This window comes from Mytilus edulis, chromosome 2, assembly GCF_963676685.1.
Source record: "Mytilus edulis chromosome 2, xbMytEdul2.2, whole genome shotgun sequence".
Lineage (NCBI taxonomy): Eukaryota > Metazoa > Mollusca > Bivalvia > Mytilida > Mytilidae > Mytilus > Mytilus edulis.
The window spans coordinates 438,990-460,316 of NC_092345.1; the positions used below are offsets into that span (position 1 = coordinate 438,990).

The 21,327-nt window shown below is 31.0% G+C and overlaps 1 protein-coding gene across 2 annotated transcripts; it reads left to right on the forward strand.

Annotated features, from left to right (window-relative positions):
- The first annotated feature begins 131 nt into the window (after nt 1-131).
- On the forward strand, nt 132-21,278 carry LOC139511181 (nonsense-mediated mRNA decay factor SMG9-like). 2 transcript variants are annotated; one of them, XM_071297761.1, is made up of 13 exons: nt 132-257; nt 3,972-4,040; nt 6,285-6,414; nt 11,577-11,671; nt 11,896-12,008; nt 12,557-12,668; nt 13,834-13,929; nt 15,191-15,276; nt 15,774-15,868; nt 17,242-17,349; nt 18,360-18,470; nt 19,562-19,697; nt 20,805-21,278. In XM_071297761.1, the coding sequence occupies exons 1-13, from the start codon at nt 132-134 to the stop codon at nt 20,881-20,883; spliced, it is 1,356 nt and encodes a 451-aa protein (XP_071153862.1). In that variant the 3' UTR covers nt 20,884-21,278. The 2 variants fall into 2 exon arrangements, with proteins under 2 accessions (XP_071153862.1, XP_071153863.1); XM_071297762.1 differs by having other exon boundaries at nt 19,565-19,697.
- Nucleotides 21,279-21,327: the final 49 nt, after the last annotated feature.

Below are 21,327 nucleotides of genomic sequence, written 5' to 3' on the forward strand. Positions count from 1 at the left end.
AACAATGTTATTTTCAAAATCAAAGCCGGAAATCCTTTTCCGAAATTGTTCCTATTTTTAGAATTTCTGAATTTCCTGTCAAAATGTTTTGATGATTTATTTCTTATTTAGAATTTGTTCAGCGCTAAAACATGTCAGAAGCTTCAGATCATCGAGACCATCGATCAGATCGAGACCGTGACCGTGACAGAGGCGGTGGTGGAAGACGACGCCCGAGGAGACGAGATATGTTGCCAAGTGGAAGGGGGAGAAAAGTAGTATGTTGATACATGCAAGGATGTATAACTAACATCTAATATACGTCCTTGGTTGATAGTCCAAATAATTACGACGTCTGAGAAAAAAATAAATTAAAATAGCCTTGCCAGACGTTGTAGGAAGGCGTCCCAGAAAAAGTTTTTAAATAGCCTGGCCAGACGTCGTAATTATTTGGACTAGTACATTGTATGTTGAAAGATAAATTAATTCGGACTTGGTGCGTCAGTGTTAGATCACCCTCTGGCCTCCGTCCATCGTGGTGATCTTACACTGACACACCACGTCCTTGTGGGATAACAATAATGCTAAGACAATTGTCAGATTTAAATCTAAATTAAAACTTGATTTAAATTTTACGTAGAAAAAAAGTATTTTTTTCACTACGGACACATGTGCTTTGTTTACTACATGTATGTAATACGCATGCTTGAAATTCTCTTCCCCAGATTAGACACTAAATCCTACATTTAAAATGATGTCATGCTAAATAAAGCAAGTGCAACTATTATCATTAATATTCAACCACTATCATAGGTAAAAATTAAAAAGCTAATGATTTCCTGTGAATTTGTTAAACAAAACTAATCCCGAAAATGAGTCAATAATCATGATAGTTGCTCGTTTAAGTATTGTTCCTTTAATTCAAAATCAAAAGAAACATAAGCCATGACTGAGAAAATTATCCTTTTGAATGAGTTGTTATAATCATTTCATTTTTAGACTGTTGCCTTCCCTTAATTGCTCTTGAATGATTTTAGAAAAATGGTAGGAAAATTCATGAAGTAAATGCAATGCAACAGTTGAACAAATTAGTTGATGCTACGAGTATGAGCATACTCATGCAGTAATGTGATTTTGACCCCTATCTTTATTTTTTAAAAGGCATCAACGTTTAGCATGTTTAAATTAATTTATCTCAAAATGACTGAAGGTGAAAATATTTCCAGATCTTTGATTGATATATATATGTCGTGTACAAGTTGCAATTTTGTACAGGTTTGTAACCTGTACAAACATATTGTACATGCATGACATGTTATAATTTGTACAATGCTAAAACACAAGTTATAACATGTACAAAAGTACCTTGTACATGTTACAACATGTACTAAATATTGCTTAGAAATGGTTTTAACCTGTACAAAATTTGAAAATACTAATGAAGCAGAATACACCTGCGCGATTGAAATTTATTAAAAATCAAAAAACAATAATCGAAGGCAAAAGAAGTGGCATTATTAAACAGCATTCATAAAATACTACATTTTCATAAGTAACATTTTAGAAACAAGTTTGTTTTACTTGTTGCTGAAGACGGAGACATGTGACACCTTGAGTAGCTCAAAACTTTCATTCTTCTACACCTACCAGACTTACACATGTTACAACTGCCTTTTTTACACTGTCAACATGGTCAATGCAGAAAACCTTGACCTCCACTCAATGATAACTAACACACTATCTTTCTCACACTCAAATCACTCATTATTCAAGATACCATTTTCCTGTCTATATATACATATGACTATTTGGTACATTGAGTATGTAAACTTAATTACATTGTTTTTAAATATTTATTCCAATGGTTTAGTTAAGACTCTAAACACTGCCTTCCATAGAAATAGAGATATATACTTAGGTAAACATAATATAATTTAGTACATTAGTATGATACTTATTTGTATATACTTTTTTTGTGTATAATAGATAGGTCAAAGGCTGTCTGCTGATCGATCATTTAGCTATTTACATTAGTAGATTTATATGGGGAGACATTTCTGTGTGTCCACTCTTTTATTATCAAGATTGTGTTATTTAAATGTATTGCACAAGGATTGCTACATGTTCATACATTGACATACCATTTGGATTTGTTTGTTAACAGGAAAGGGAATGAGCCAACTGAAGTTGCTAAGCCACCAATTATTCAGTTTGACTTGTTTGTTAACCATTGTAACAGGAAAGGAAATATGAGCCACCTGAAGTTGATAAGCCACCAATTATTCAGTTTGACTTGTTTGTTAACTATTGTAACAGGAAAGGAAATATGAGCCACCTGAAGTTGCTAAGCCACCAATTATTCAGTTTGACTTGTTTGTTAACTATTGTAACAGGAAAGGAAATATGAGCCACCTGAAGTTGCTAAGCCACCAATTATTCAGTTTGACTTGTTTGTTAACTATTGTAACAGGAAAGGAAATATGAGCCACCTGAAGTTGATAAGCCACCAATTATTCAGTTTGACTTGTTTGTTAACTATTGTAACAGGAAAGGGAATATGAGCCACCTGAAGTTGATAAGTCACAAATTATTCAGTTTGACTTGTTTGTTAACTATTGTAACAGGAAAGGGAATATGAGCCACCTGAAGTTGCTAAGCAACCAATTATTCAGTTTGACTTGTTTGTTAACTATTGTAAAAGGAAAGGGAATATGAGCCACCTGAAGTTGATAAGCCACCAATTATTCAGTTTGACTTGTTTGTTAACCATTGTAACAGGAAAGGAAATATGAGCCACCTGAAGTTGCTAAGCCACCAATTATTCAGTTTGACTTGTTGTTAACCATTGTAACAGGAAAGGGAATATGAGCCACCTGAAGTTGCTAAGCCACCAATTATTCAGTTTGACTTGTTTGTTAACTATTGTAACAGGAAAGGAAATATGAGCCACCTGAAGTTGCTAAGCCACCAATTATTCAGTTTGACTTGTTTGTTAACCATTGTAACAGGAAAGGAAATATGGGCCACCTAGGCCACCAATTATTCTAGCAAAACCATCACTTACTTATTTTACTCCTTTGTTAACAGGAAAGGGAATATGAGCCAACTGAAGTTGTTAAGCCACCAATTATTCTAGCAAAACCATCACTTACAAAATGTACTTATTTTACTCCTTTGTTAACAGGAAAGGAAATATGAGCCACCTAGGCCACCAATTATTCTAGCAAAACCATCACTTACTTATTTTACTCCTTTGTTAACAGGAAAGGGAATATGAGCCACATAGGCCACCAATTATTCTAGCAAAACCATCACTTACTTATTTTACTCCTTTGTTAACAGGAAAGGAAATATGAGCCACATGGGCCACCAATTATTCTAGCAAAACCATCACTTACTTATTTTACTCCTTTGTTAACAGGAAAGGAAATATGAGCCACCTAGGCCACCAATTATTCTAGCAAAACCATCACTTACTTATTTTACTCCTTTGTTAACAGGAAAGGGAATATGAGCCACCTAGGCCACCAATTATTCTAGCAAAACCATCACTTACTTATTTTACTCCTTTGTTAACAGGAAAGGAAATATGAGCCACCTAGGCCACCAATTATTCTAGCAAAACCATCACTTACTTATTTTACTCCTTTGTTAACAGGAAAGGAAATATGAGCCACCTAGGCCACCTATTATTCTAGAAAAGCCATCACTTACTTATTTTACTTGTTTATTAATATTAACAGGAAAGGAAATATGAGCCACCTAGGCCACCAATTATTCTAGCAAAGCCGTCACTAACTTATTTTACTTGTTTATTAACAGGAAAGGGAATATGAGCCACCTAGGCCACCAATTATTCTAGCAAAGCCGTCACTAACTTATTTTACTCCTTTGTTAACAGGAAAGGGAATATGAGCCACCTACATGTACATGTAGGCCACCAATTATTCTAGCAAAGCCATCACTTACTTATTTTACTCCTTTGTTAACAGGAAAGGGAATATGAGCCACCTGAAGTTGCTAAGCCACCAATTATCCTAGCAAAGCCGTCACAAGAACAGGTAATGTGCAGCAGCTATAACTATTAAACAACATCAGAAAATGTTTGTACAAGTTTGAAATCGGGGCAAATTAACAATCATGACAATTTTGATGTGTTTAGAAATGTAAATGGTATGAAAAATTAACATTTGAAGCACTCTTATTGTGTCAACACTTTTCATTTAAGTTCAAAGAAATTTATGTCAAAGGTTTATACACATTTGATATAAGCAATACATGTAACTTATGCATCAGGGTTAACTATTTTCCAAAAACAACGTTAATGATAATTACATGTATTTAAGACCTCTGACAATTCATGATAAGGATATTTTGAGGAATCACAGTAAAATTTTAACCAATTTGATGCTAACAGTAGTAGAAAATTGCTGTTTTTTGCTTGACGGTAAAGGGTATTCCTACCCTCATGATTAGCAATGTAAACAGCTGCAGTATAGGGTACAGTCTTCAACATTGAGCAAAATCCATACAGTATATAACCTGTAAAAGGCACAAAATGTAGAACATTGTAGAACAATTCATTAGCTAGAGAAAACCAATGGCCTGATTTTTGCTAAAAACATTTAATCAAAAGAAGAATTATTGGAAACATAAAGGCCCCTGAATTAGGACAGGCACATACAAAATATGGGGTTACTCTTTTAAAGGGGACCTAGTAAAGCTGTCAAATTCATGTTCACCGATTTAATTCAAAATCTCATATTTTATTTATAACAATGTAAAAAGTCTATCCAAACTATTAAAAGTCTAAAATAATTAATTAACAGGGCACACACATGAAAATACGTAGCTTCGTTTCGTGTGTATTTTACTCCAGACATCATCTAATTAATTATCGAGTTGACCTCTATAGTCATACGATGACCATATAAGCGATGTAAACATATATAAATAGTTTAAAATAAACAAGTGCTGTGTGATTATTCTAGGTCTATTTAATTTCATTTTATAGATGAAAAATAAATGTTTATCATACCGGTAGTTTTTACTTGTATAAGAATATAAGTATAAGAATATTTTTTTTGGATCGAAACCAGTCAATCAAATCATTTACCTTTGTTTCACTTTCAATGTTGACATTCTTTTCCTTTAAATAAGTTTACACATACAATTCACGTGTTATCCATCTCAAGCTAATGGGTTAAATTGAAGTTCACATGAATACAGGTTCAATGAGGTTGAATTATTCACTTGCAAGTGAATAATTCAAAATCAATGTTTTTTAGCTTATTTTGACAAAATTGAACCATACTGGATGCAAAAAGCTAATTATTATTTACACTATTTGTATTTCATTATTGATTGAGCAAATAAAAAAAGATGTTAGATTTTTTATGCTTCTCGTAGCTAGTGTCATTAGATTAATTTTGTTTTTAATTATCTCACCACAAATTTTCTTGCTTTTCTTCTGAATTTCCTATTGTGACGTCATGAAAAAAGGTGACCATGCCTGATGACATCACATAAAAAGAACACATCTTTTCAGAAGAAGGAATAAGTTTGCCTGCATACTGCATAAAAATCATTAGAGAAACTGATTCTACCACCAAATCTCATGTAATACGATATTTATCCACTCTCGACAGTTAAATTTTAAATATTTAAAACGCTCGGGCAAGCCTCGCGTTTTAGATTTGAAAATTTAACTGTCTGGAGTGGATAAATATCGTATCACACTTGATGCAGTGGTAGAATCTATATTTATCTGCCCTCAATACATATATAGATATATATATATATTTTTATGACACTGTTATTTACAAAGTGAAAGGAGATCGTCATTTAAGGAATGACTGTAATATTTTTTCTGTCTATGAAGAAATAACATAAAAAATGTGGTGCACACTGAATAACGCGTGTAGCGGGTTATCTACAGTGTGCACCACAATTTTTATGTTATTTTGAATAGACAGAAAAAATATTACAGTCATTTCTTATAATTTAATTCTAAATTCCATTTTAAACCGGTGTAAATCATGAAAAAATGTATGGTCACATAACAAAATTGTGTCTATGATATGATAAACAAAATGACGTCAGCCAATCAGAAGACGCATTACATCCCAAATTAAATTATATTAGATCATGTAGATTGATAATTAGATATTTACATTTTGTAGATTATTCTTTAATGCTACTTTACTTTATCGCTGTACACACTAAGTCAAGTATCAATAACAGAATGATATAATAGAATATATATAATAATTATATATTTAGATTACTTTACTTGTACCTTGTAGACACTGAGTCAAGTATCAATAACAAAGTCACAAGATAAACCTGTTGTCATGGTGAGGAAAGATGACACATCAGGGGAGGCAACTCCACAGTTACACAGACATTTATCACAGCAAACACTCATCTCTGACAGTAAATTTTTATAGCTATTTTTAAGAGATATAGAATGTCTAAACTTGATATTATGATACACTAATTTGTTAATGATGATGTTGAAACAGTGAATTATCAACCCAAGAGATATGATATTCACTGTGGCCAATGGCTGAGGGTGAATAATATTTTCTTTCGAGTTCACAAACCATCACATCATCGGATATCAAAAGTCAACTACTGTTGATTTATTTATTTTTGTGGGTATGAATATTCGTGGATTGAGGAAAACTTGCGTATTTGTGGATATTTAAATTCATGGTTTTGGAAAAATCTGCATATATTTCTTAAGAAAATTTGTAATTTGTTAAACCTTTAAATTCATGGTTCCCCTAGGCCTGTACCCAAGAAATCCACCAAAATTAGTATCCAACGGATAATAATGAAACCACAGTATTGTTCTATTATATGTGTTTTTTATGCATCTCTTATTTTCTGGTATTTATTCAAGCTATTTAACTGCTCCTTGTTTTTGGGGAAAGACGGCTTCAAGCCGTCAATCCCCTATGGGGTTGACCAGAGTGACACTCCCTCACATCATTCATTTTGATTTTATACATGTTAAAGTGTGGAAAACCCCCCAACAAATCTTACTTAGATTGAAGAGAAGGAGACCCAGAAATGAATAGTTTGACTTTAAACACTTTTTTACACATTTCCCTTCTGTTTCTCACAAAATTATCGTATCTTGAACTCTCCTTTACACTATTAACGCTTATTTTACAATCCGGAAAAATTAGTATGACGAGATATTCTAAATATATCTAACCTACATTGCATTTTATAGTGACGTCATTCTTGGAAGAAGCAGGGATATCCTTCACCAGTTCACTGGTTTAATATTTCAATCATTCTTAGAGATCGAGCACTAAATACAAATTTGTATTTGTTAAATCTAAACATAATATTGTTTACTGTAGATGATTTAAACATCAACATACAATACTTTAATTTGTAGGTCAAAAACTTTCAAAATCAACAAAGATCGTGGGGTTACATGAGACAGGGGAAAGAAACTATTTTATTACTTTTTTCGAGTCCTACTAATCAGAGACAAGAAGCGTCAAAAAGCGACAAGAAGCGTCAAGAAGACTATTTAGTGACAAGAAAAAAATATTCTTCTTGTCGCTTCTTGTCGCTAAAATTCTTCTTGTCGCTAATTAGTGATACCACTTTTTCTGTAAAAATTCTGAGAATCTTCCTCCAATTCAGGAGCACCTCAATTGATGAGTAATTATCCACTAAAATAAAAGTTAATGTATTTGAGACAATATCTGAAAAAGTCTAATTTCCATGTCCCGCACTTCACCAGCAATTATTTTTTTATTCAATCATCTTTTTTGAAAATTTTAAGTTTTAGTATAAACTAAATTATATAATGCACCATGGCCTGTCAATTAAACACTCATTCTTATATTTCTTCCAATAAAATATTGTAATTTAAATGTTCAACCCCCTCTAAAATCATGTTGTCCCCTGTGTTTTTTTGAAAACTAAATCATACAAATAATATCCAAATTAACTAAACAGGCGTCTGATTCTCACATATATGATATATTATTTAATAAACTTGCCCCTAATTTGTCTTTTTATAATATAACTATAGCATGTAATAAAATTTTGCAAATTTTAAGAGAAAAAAAATTTGTCCCCAGGGGTGATTTCCCTCCTGTTACCACTGGTTTTTTTTACCTGTGGAAACGTTTACAAGACCAAAAGTTATTTTCCCATTATGTATTGTGAAGAGCATCATTCCCTGAATGTATTAGTACAAAGAAATAGTTGGAAAGGCGGCCAGGTTTGAAAATTCAAGCCCATCCAAGGTAAGAATTTATAGAAAAATACTTATTGGTGTTCTATCCTGTTATAGCCTTTTTTTACACTTTCTGAGAATATTTTTAAGTGTGCACCACAACATTAAGTGTGTTTTTATATCATCTTTTTAAAAGTTATATGTCACAGGAAATACACTTACATTTAATGTGATAAAAAGGACAAAAACTATCGCGTAATTCCTTTCTGTTACGTTCTGTCATGTTACCTGATCAAAAGTAACAGCATAACCATCATCAGTTACAGGAAGGATGTTCAAGACAATTTCACTGAAGAATCGAACAGTTAATCTACTATATGCCAACCATTTCATTTAATATAAGTTATCACCTCCATATCAAATAAATTTCAAAATAATATACAGTATATTGAATAAAAAAATAGGTTTTTTGCTGTTGATAACAGCAGAGAACATTGTGCAATTCTAGTATAGTAGATAGTAACAGAAAGGAATTTATTTTAGAATTTTTCATTACCTGGGCAGATTTTTCATCTTGCAAATACAGTTTCAAAGGATAAATGACATTGTTTGCTGCTATCTTCCAATTGTGACCAATCTAAAATGATTTATTTTTCTTAAACTTTAAAATAAAGCAGAAAAATCCTTTCTGTTACCAACTCTGTCCTGTTACCGTTGTCCTGTTACTCAAGATTCTTTCATGTTACCGACATATCTGACTATATTTAAGTATATTTCTAAACCTTTTGTATTGCAAATGCTAAAATCAATAATTGGCATTTGATAAACTATTGCAGGATATACTAGTAAACCACAAATAGTGTCTTAAACTTATTCCTTATTCCCATTAGAAACTTTTTAAAACTGATTCACTTTGGTAACAGGAAAGAACTGGATTTTTTTTGTACCATTTTTTAAATTGCCATTGTTTCCTTATTAAACAAGTATTTGAATTACAGACAACAGTTCCTAGATCCCCAATGTGTGTTCTTCGATTGTGCTATTAAAATACCGGGTCTAAAGATTTTTATTTGGTTTTTTCTTATTGCCAAAAACTAGACTTTTTCAGATATTGTCTCATTTAAATACTTCAAATGTAACATTTCATTGGATTAGTAGTCTTCTATTAAAACTAAATTTTTGTGTACCTACATAATCATTGTAATGGTAAAAAAAAAAAAAAAAAAAATTTGCATTTTGTAGTTTAAACATATTTATTATTTACAAATATTTCAAAATTAAGATTTGGAAACAAGCTTCACACAGTTTACATCTCTCATATTGTTTTTTTTATTAGTACCTGATTCCCTGTGATGAGAGTTATAACTCCGAACTTCATAAAATTCATTGGAAATTTAAAACTGAATAGATTTTTCAGTCCACACTTTCTAAAGAAAAAACCTAAAAATCCAAGAGAACTGTCACAAAAAATGGAAAATGGCCCGAGCCTGCAGTTCAGTAGTACACAATCAAGATTTCAGAAAATATTGTAGTTGCTGTGAAATGACAGAATTCAGTTGAGTTTTATAATTAGCTATCAACTTTAATCAAATGTTTAGATTTAGAAGATGCAGATCTCTTTCATTGGTCCAAATTGAATCCTAAACTAAGGAAATGAAATTACATAAACAACAATTGATTTCAATATTGTCAACCTTTCTACATGTTCTAGCTGTTCTCTTTTTCATTCTTCATATGAAAACTATCAAAAGATACCCCCCCCTTTCCAAAAACATAATTAAATAGAAACAAGGGCCGTCTTTCCCCTCAGAGCTATTCAGCTCTTTGATTATATACATGATATAAAATATATGTTCTGCTTTGGTGGGTCCTACTAAAATGCGCCCGGGTGAAGAAAAAGCGCCCGAGGAAGAAAATATAGTGCCCGGGGAAAAGAAAAAGCGCCCGGGGAAGAAAATATAGCGCCCGGGGAAAATATGAAAAATATTTTATTGGCATGAGACAATTTTGTGTCGATGAAATAAGTTATGAACATTTTTTTTTTTAATTTTAGACAAGTATTTTGCAAATTCAGATAATAGACATTTGTAATAAAGCACAAAAACAAGTATGAATGTTTCAACTTTAACAATAATATATAAATAATGTTTCGAGAGAAAGACACACAGTTTATGCGGAAGATTTATATGTAAGACATCAAAAGACATGTTTTTCAAAAACGATATCAAAATGAAAAATGTATAACACAACTTAAATTTCACTGATAAATATTAATTTAAACAAAATTAAAAGAGTTACACATAATAAATCAGCAAATAAAGCAGTTCTATACATGTACCGTAGTTAAAACAAGTGGACAAAGTGCAGGACTTTGGTTTAAATTTAAAACTTAAGCATTAAAACCCTGATAAGCAAATCCATTGAAACAGTTTAAGTTTTATACTCATGAAGTATATATATAAAACAGATATAATAAATCTGTATCAGTATCTGCATAAAAAAGTGTTCACCATGCATGCAGTTGCGAAAATATAACACCTCGGGCACTGATTATTTTTAAATAACAAAATATACGTTTTAATCGAAGACAATATCATTCATGATTCTTCTATATACTCTTATTTATATTTATTTACTTACTAATATACCATTTTGAAATCAAAATGTAAAAGTGCAACAACACTTTAAATGTAGCATCGTACATATCCCCATTTATATTAAGGACAAAACAAGCAATGACTATTTTTTTTTTCAGGAAAAAACATATTGTAAGAAAATATTATTATACAATGTATTATAATTTTCTTCTCCGGGCGCTAATTTTCCTTCTCCGGGCTCTTTTTCTTTTCCCCGGGCGCTTTTTCTTTTCCCGGGCGCTCTCGGGCGCTCCCGGGCGCTTTTTAGTAGGACCGGCTTTGGTAGTTTTAAAATATGTTATTGTTCAATGAAATTTACTTAATTTTAACAAAGATAAAAAAAAAAACCATCCAAAAACAGAATTTGCATGTTGTCATAAACCTTCATCACTGTCTTTGCCTAGGATAATAACTATTTAGGTACACCTTAGCTATTCCAAATCTTGTATTATTAACCTTTCAGGATTCTCCTTAGGTGAATATAAAGTTTTTCAAAAGATGATTCCATATGGTTTTACCCAATGAGTAAACAGATGCAAATATAAGTAACAATACCTAGTGACATTATGTTAGGGATACCTTTCAATTATGTAAATAACAAGAAATGTTTTATTTTATTCTATAATCTATACAGATATTATAAGTTACTAGAAAGATCACAATCAAAAAGCAAAGTTATTTCACCGGTGTCTAATTGTAGTAGACTTGCTTTACTAGTAAGATCACACTCCTAAAGCAAAGTAATTTTACAGGTTCTAGTCAGAGCAGACTTGCTTTACCTCCAGAGATGATACACCCAGTCAAACTGGTGGATGATAATCAGAACTGGATAGAAACTGGAATGGAGGTAAGATATAAGGTGGTTGAGGCAATGGTAGTGTACATTTTATAGAAAGTAATGTTAAACTGTATACATGATGTTTTTTTTACATTATTCATTCAGATATATGTATAAGTTGCTTGTGAAAAATGTTGATCCTTGCTGCATATTGATTGAAACAATTGAAAAAATCATGTACATATATATGTACATACAAAATCAAGTCACCAAATAATGAATATATATTACAGATGTTAGTAGATCAGACAGATTTCCTAGTCATTGGTGTAATAGGTGGGCAAGGTGTAGGCAAATCCACCATTTTGTCTTTATTGGCAGGAAACTCACCTGAAGACTCTCTCAGGTAATTATTTAAAGTGATCATTATAGATCTCGCTTGAGCCATTAACATTGACAACAGCATGTTTGTCATTGGTTTCTAGCTATAATTTTTCATATCACTCTTCTGTACTGATAAAGGAAAGATCAAAGGTAAATTTCGTAAAATAATGATAAAGTGTGGATATTGTAAAAATTAGAAGATATCTTGTATATGAGATGGAAACCCAAATACTAAGGTTATTATCAATGACCCTAGTTACCTTTAAGTGGTCAAAGACAATATTTATTGCCATGATAACAAATCTAGATCAAATCTTTATACTGGTTTGATTACAAATACTGTACTGATATATTGAAGGTGGACTCCTTTCCAGTCTTAACTGGCTAGGATTGTCAGTTTACCAAATAAAGGTTGGTGTTTCTCTCTGGGAAGTCAGGATTCCTCCTCCAATCAAAACTGACAGCCACAAAAAACACAAATAGTGCTGAAAGTGACATTTAACACCAATCTTTCAATCAATCAATTTATTAATATTAATGAAAATTGTTTATCATTTTTATACATTCCAGAAGTTACATATTTGCACCTCAAAATAGAGATTGCCAGGAATCGTGTGTCCACCTGACTGATGGTATAGATATGTTTGTTACTGGACAGAGAGTTATATTCTTAGATACACAGGTATGTCACTCTGGAGGCATTGAAATAGCTGGTCTCACGAAGCAGCTGGTCTCACTAAGTCCTATTGAAATATCTTAATCTTCTTTGGTTTCATTTTTTTGGGGAGTGAGGTAAGTTTTTATTTTTTTTATTTGTCAAAGTGTGTATTAAAACAAGCCTTTAGTAAATATGAACTTCAATGAACATTTAAAATTTGTGGTTTGTTTATTTAACTGCAAATTCCACCGTAATTGGTATCCTACAAAACATACTAATTCCACAGTACATTCAGTATAAAACATAACAACAACCTCCATCAAAGCTTAAAAAAAAATCACATTCAATAATGTTTAATAGTACAGTATTCTAAACTCAAAATTCTCCACAGCATAATAGGGGGAGAAGTTAATTCTTTGTTAGAGACTAACAAGAAGAAGTCTTGAGATTCAATATAAAAAGTGCTTGTCAACTGTCAAAACTCTTACATCCTTATAACACATCAAGATGTATGCTGCCTATATATTGTACATAATATATAATATTATATTTCTGTTTTCTGCATCCCACAAATGTCTACATTTGTCATCACAGTGTACTGAACAAAGTTTTTCAAAATCAAATTCAGTATTAAATTAAAATCATTTTATATATTATCATAATAAAAGAGTAATTGTATTGTCATTCTTTAAGAGAATAGTTTTGAAATAAGGAAAGAATTTACTAAATTAAGGTTAAGAGACCATATTTTGGAAATTGAAAGGGGTAGGTACAAAAATATAAAAAGGGAAGAATGTTTATGTCAACATTGTTGTCTAAATAAAAAAGATGATGAAGAACGATTTTTAATTACATGTACAAAACATAAAGATTTGAGATTTGAATTTTTGCAGAAAGTTAGAAATATCTATTCCGATATAGATTATATGGATAATTTGGATAAATTGGTTTTTATTTCTTTTGTGTCTGTCAATTATGCAGTATGCTGCTCCATTTGTTAAAAAGTCATGGTCACTGAGGAGGGTGGACTCGACAACTGCATGATAGATACATATATATGTATATAATGTTTTGTTCTTTTTTTTCTTTTTTTTTTGTATGATGTATTGTAAAATTATTATGTTGATTTATGTATGCCTTTAACCCATATGGGTAAAAATGTGCATTTATTCAATAAACTATATTGCAGCCTATATTGAGTGCTTCAGTCTTAGAACAGTTTATCAAAAATGACAAAAAAGTCTCCACAGAATTTACAACAGTAGAGAATTACATGGAAATACAAGTAAGTATTGTTTTCTTTTGTTTTAAAAAAAAAAGGTTTTCAGAAAAGTCTACGCCAAAGCTATTAAACATACTAACTAAAAAGATCATTTGAGGAAAACACTTTTTTACATCTTACTTTTTTTTTAGGAGTCTCACAAACAGTTTTTACAAGTAGTTGGCTGAAGGCATATCATGTTTGGCACATACCGTCATTCAGGGAGTCTTTTTAACAAAGTTATACATACTTTCTTTAATTTTTACAGCAAATAAAAAATATGATGCCCTACTCTTATTTATTAGTTAAACTGCTAGCCTGATAAATACAAAACTTACAATTATAATAACAAGATAATTTATAACATTATAACAATTGCAATATCAGAATAATTGATAATATTATTTAAGTTCCTCTAACTTCTTAGGTGAAGAGGAATTACATTTATTCTTACGTTGTTGTTTGTGAAGATTTGCTTTATTTAATTCTGCATTTACTGTATTCTGAAAAATATACATTCACACATTAGATTGCTAACATCAATGAGTATGTTGTTAATAACATCTTGATTGGAATCAAAATGAAAAACAGTAAAATATGACCATGAAAATTGATAAAAAAGAATATACAAAGAAAAATGTCTTTTGTTTGTTTTGCCAAATTATGTTATTGCTTCATAAATGTCATATCCCAGAAAGTATACATCAAGAAGATTTTAAAAGATATAAGAAGATGTGGTATGAGTGCCAATGAAACAACTCTCTATGTCACAATTTGTAGAAATAAACCATTATAGGTCAAAGTACAGCCTTCAACATGAAACCTTGGCTCACACAGATCAGCAAGCTATAAAGCCTTTATTTTTCAGAAGCATGAGATTGATTTTGAGTATCTAATAATGTAATATACAATAGAGAATGGAAATTTGGAAAGTGTCAATGAGACAACAAAATCCCTTTCAAACTATCCAACCACAACAAAGTTTAAATAATATTTAGTTTTTTATGGACAAATATCCTTGAAGAAAGACAAAGTGGTTTCAAAGAGTGTTTTATAAGCACAATGTACATGAAAACATTTAATTTGTTGGCTGTTTTCACATTTGTAGGTCTTAACTCTAATATCTTTGGTAAGGAGGAGAGGATATGTAGAAGTGATTACTCTTTAAGTTTAGTTTGATAAAAGTATTGAATTGTAGTAGCATCTTCCATAGTCAAGACATATCGTAAAAGTCTTCAATCCTTTGTATTTTATGAATAACTGGAATATCATTTCTATGTTTCAGGCACTTCAACAGACAGCTTTTCTGATGACAGTTTGTCATATTATTGTTGTTGTACAGGACTGGTTTACAGATACCAGTTTACTCAGGTAGGATAATCATATATTGTCTTTGGAATTTGTTCTACTTGCCAGATTGATGCATGACAAAACACTTATTTGAGATAAATATATTCTTTCATTAAACAAATATGTCAAAAACTACTGTTTTATATTACCTTAATTACTGTAAACCAACTAATTTTTTTGAGTGATTTATTAGGGCGACTTTGGGGTGTAGAAAAATATTGTGAATATAAATCGTTCCAAATATGTAAAACTTGAGATTCTTCCTTTAAAGAATACTTAACTTCATCAAGCAAATTTGAGAATTGGGCTAGACGAGATATAAAGTATCCATGAAAATAGGTTGGTTTACAGTAATATAGGAAAGTGAATTTGGTGTTGGCCAGTTACAACTCTGCAGAAAAATATAATTATAAGTTGCTTTTGACTTTGAAATAATCTGGGTTTTTTTTATTAAGAATTCATCGAAATTTGTTTTAAAGTGAAAAAAAATTGATGTTAAAATCTTGTTTAACTTGCAGGTTTTTACAAACAGCAGAAATGTTGAAGCCTTCGACCCCATCAACTAGTCATGATAGTTCTCCTGAAGAAAATGCTGATTATTTTCCTAATGTTGGTAGGTTGATGTCTCAGCATGAAAACTTTACCAAACAAGTACTTGAAGTACAAAATTTGTGCTTGAAACTCTAAATCCAGTATTTTGATAAGTTAATTTCTGAGTCTGCATGAGTACAATAATTGAGTTTATGACCACAAGGCCAGGGGCTTACTAGAAAAATGACAAGTCAATACAAACAAACAAGTCATTTTCATGGGGTATCAATTTGGTAAATTTTGTAACCAAGAATTAATTCAGGATGTGTTCTGCAATGTTCACAAACTTTTGTTAAAAGCTCAACTTTATTGTCTTTGTAAAGTGGTCGTAAGCTTTTTCAAAGGAACAACTTTTTATACAAGCATATAGAAGTATTTAATTTCAGTTCAGGTACTTGTTACTCATGCACCTATCAAGAGATTATGATTTTGGGCAACATAATATTTACCTTTAGTTTAAAGTCACTCACTTAAAAAATGTCATTTTCTTTTCCAAATTGGTTGTCAAAGATTGTTTATTTTTGTAAATTTGTCTTTGTCCCCCGTTGAAGTATTCGTACTAACCAAGGATTACAGGCAGACCAACTATGACTGCATGAAATCTGTATTCTTCTGATTATAACTACAAATGTATGACTTAGCTGATAGGAGAATAATGAGCTTGCAGTAAAAGATATATTAAACACTCATTAATAGACAATTGGTTATATCCCCTTAGTTACAATCATTAAACACTCATTAATAGACAATTGGTTAGATCCCCTTAGTTACAATCATATATTAAACACTCATTAATAGACAATTGGTTAAATCCCCTTAGTTACAATCATATATTAAACACTCATTAATAGACAATTGGTTAGATCCCCTTGGTTACAATATATTAAACACTCATTAATAGGCAATTGGTTAGATCCCCTTAGTTACAATCATATATTAAACACTCATTAATAGACAATTGGTTAGATCCCCTTAGTTACAATCATATATTAAACACTCATTAATAGACAATTGGTTAGATCCCCTTAGTTACAATCATATATTAAACACTCATTAATAGACAATTGGTTAGATCCCCTTAGTTACAATCATATATTAAACACTCATTAATAGACAATTGGTCAGATCCCCTTAGTTACAATCATATATTAAACACTCATTAATAGACAATTGGTTAGATCCCCTTAGTTACAATCATATATTAAACACTCATTAATAGACAATTGGTTAGATCCCCTTAGTTACAATCATATATTAAACACTCATTAATAAACAATTGGTTAGATCCCCTTAGTTACAATCATATATTTTTATTCTTTTTCTATTATAGAAAAGATACATGAAGGTTGAGTGTACATGTGCTCAAATATTTAATGCATTTTAATTTTGTTTCAGTGTTTATATTAAATAAAGCCAACAGAGATGATTTTAGTATACAGAGTTATGGCAGTATGCAGTATACACTCAAGAAGGCTTTTGATACATCCAAATTAAATATACTAGGTAAATAACAGCTTGGAAAACCAATAATTTCATAGCTTTGAAAGAGGTAATATGATTAACAGTGGTTCTGGATAAATGATTTAATATGTGTTAAATTTAACATATTGTTATCTCATTTCCATCTTTAATGATCCAATGTTCCAATGTTACCCATCTGGAGCACCTGAGACTGGCCCTTTTTTTGGTGGGATTTGTGGTGATCATGTTTCAGATTTCTATGTTGTGTTTTTTTTTAAACTCTTGTTTGCCTTTGTGGTCTTATTTTTTTGTCAGTTTGTTTTTGACTGATAAGTTTAAATGTCCCTTTGGTTTTAGTTTGAACATATTTATAGTGGATTGGGAAACAAGTTATTGCAACTTATATTAATCCCTTTCCACTTTGTGGGTGTGAGTGCTGCCTTGTAGTGGCATTAGCCTGCTCTTTTTTTTAAATCTACAAGGGTGTCTTTTACTTGCAAGAGATATTGCTCTCTTAACACAAGTCAGCCATTTATCGTCCCCTTTTGGTATGTTTTAGCCTCTCTTTTCAGAATTCAAGCAGCATAGAGCACTAGTTTGTACATTATATAGATAATAAAGCAATGCCTATGTCAAACAATTAATTAATAATATTTACTCAGATATACATATTAAAAAGATGATTCTGTATTTAACCATACTTGTTTTGAAATAAAACTTTTTTAATTAAGATAAACTACACAAATTGTTCATGGTTCACGAATCTATCTGATTTAATTCAAGTTTGTCAATTATAAACAAAGGTAGATAACTCCAGTGAAACAATTGTCAACATGTTGTCCATTGCAATTCAATGTTTTTAAAAATTACTCTGTAATGTTTAGAACCACTTTTTTTTCATGAACAATCTTGATGTGTTAACTTCATGGTCAACCATGATGTCATTTACTGAATAAAACCCTCAAGCTGAAGGTTATTTTGTTACTTCTACACTTCAAATCTTAACATTGTCTCATTTGACTTTTGTTAAAAAATACTTTTCTATTTTTCAGAAGGTGTAACTATGGCTGATGGAAAAATTATTCCTGGATTAAATCATAAAACAGTTTATTTAGATGTCAACTTGTTCCTGTTACCAAATATAGATGATATGAAAACAGAAGGTATTGGCTTATTACAAATGTTTTGCAATCCACTATAAATAAATATGTTTAAAACTATATCAAATTTTCTCACAAAAAAAAAGGAAATTACAAGATCTTTTTAATAAAACATTATTGTTTAATGTTTACAGGTATCAGTTGCTTATTTGAAGGTATCAAACTGATTAAGTTGGTGATTAAAAATTTAAGTTAGTTTATGATAATTTGCTGCCTTTACAACACAGTAATTGATAAAAACTTCAATGGCCTCAGTCATAGAATTGATGCCATATATTTTTTTCATGTTGTTCAATCAAAATTGACCTTATATGAATTTTGTAATTGAGTTCTGTCTATTTTCTAAATAATGAAAAGTGAACATATATATAAAGCGTTTTATAAATGAGACATAAATTAATTTATAAAAAATAGAATAAAAGAGCGACGAATGATACCAGAGGGACAGTCAAACTCATAGATTGAAAATAAACTGACAACGCCATGGCTAAAATAAAAAGACAAACAGACAAATAATAGTACAGAAGACACAACATAGAAAACTAAAGACTAAGCAACACGAACCCCACCAAAACTGGGGGTGATCTCAGGTGCTCCGGAAGGGTAAGCAGAACCTGCTCCACATGTGGCACATGTTGCTTATGTTATTACAAATCTGGTAAATAGTCAAATTCGGTAGGTCACATAAGGAACATATCCAATATCATCTGTGAAACGGTTATTCTGTAATGGTCAACCAACTTGTGATGGCGTCCGTAAAATTTAGGAAAAAATGATTTCAACTTCACTATTTGAAACTCTTGGTTAAATAGCTTCCTTGTGAGCAGCAATCCTTTATCAAGGAAATCATGATAGAAAATAAAAGTCTGAGAATATTGTATCAATTGGGAGCTATATAATCTGTATGCAAGCGCTGCTGGAATGTTGCTTCAATAAGTTTCACAGTTATGAGCTACAGGGTTTTAATAAATTAACAACTATATTGTTTTTTTTAGTTATATTGTTGTCCTAGCAAACAAGGCAGCTTTTACACTAAAGTAGCCATTCACAATAAACTATTTCAGCCATCATCACATCCTATTTTCTTCTATTAGCAGATCCAATGTCCATGCTGTTACCAGATTACAGGGGATATCCAAGTTTTGATAACTTGATTAATTCTCTCCGTCAACAGATTTATTACATGCCAAGAGAACACTTGACACATGCAACTTTGTCTGAGAAAAATTGGTAAATAATTATTTTTATCTGAAGTTAATTATCTAGATTATACCAAAGGCCACTAATTATCATGGTTGTCTCAGTTCAGTTCATTCATTATCATTTTAGACTCTTGGTCATTTTAAAGAGTTGTTTACATATTGTATAGGCACCTGTTAATTATTGTATATTCTGTGTTGGACTTTATTTTTTATGCCTAATTATGGGCATTATGTTTTCTGGTGTGTGCGTCAGTTCGTCCGACTGTTTGTCCGTCTGTCCGTCTGTCCCACTTCAGGATAAAGTTTTTGGTCGAGGTAGTTTTTGATGAAGTTGAAGTCCAATCAACTTTAAACTTGGTACACATGTTCCCTATGATATGATCTTTCTTATTTTAATGCCAAATTAGAGATTTTACACAATTTTCATGGTCCACTGAATATAGAAAATGATAGTGGGGATGGGGCATCTGTGTACTATGGACACATTCTTGTTTTTGTGTTGTTGGGTTGTTGAAAAATGATTGATTGATAGATTTGAAACTTGTTCAACTTTACATGGGATAACAGTATTATACTGATGTTCAGTAGTTATAATTTGATTAAGCAAAAACAAATCTGAGTAACAAACTAAAACTGAGGGAAAGACATCCGCTACATCTGATTTAGATCTGACCAAAACATGTCTATTATTATACTTTCAATTATGATCACATGTATGTTTTGTACAATTTACTTAAAATACTAGAACAATGTTTGAAGATAATAATAAGTGTTTAGTGTTATAGATGATGGTGCTCATTGAATCTTACAGTCATTAGATATAGAAATGGACATAAAAATGAAAAGACGCTGCATATTATCTGTTCTTTATTAATTCTGTAGATGACAATTATTTACAGGGTTTAGAACAGCCTGTTAATGTAAAATAGAATGTTGTCCTTCCAATAAAGAAGTTTTATTACAGCCTTGAAATAGCTACATCTATTTTATTTTTAAAATCCATACACTAAGATAAATTAAACTACCAAAATTGTAATGCTAAATGATTGTTTGTTGATTGATTATATTGATATCACAGAAGTAAAAGTTTGATTTGCCCTACGTATTGTTAATCCATGTACATTTCTATTTGTAGGTTTCATTATGCAGCGAGGACTTGGGATGCTGTAAAGAAGTCTCAGTTAATGGCTGAATATAACAGACTTTTACATTGAAACAATCAAATGTTATAATGTGCTCAAAGCTTACAACTGAATAAGATTTCAAAATTTTATACAGACCACAAGCTTTAAGCAAATGAGAGGATATTGAAATATCTTGAATGTATGAATACACTTTACAGAAGATATTAGAATGAAATAAGTGATCATAAGTGATGGATACAGACTTGCATCTTAAACATGTTAAAGTATCAAAGTAAAGACCACCAAACCATACGTAGGTGTTGTATGAAGTTAGACTTTAAGCATAGGAAATGATAACGAGAACTTCATACTAATGCACACTAATTAGTCATGTGAGATTCAGTAAATATGTTGTATTAGCCATGTATTTGTATTCTGTTCTCAAAATAGTGAATTATTAGTAATAATAAACACATGATAATGTTTCCATTGTTTGCCTTGTCAAATGATGTAATAATAATACATTATTTCTGT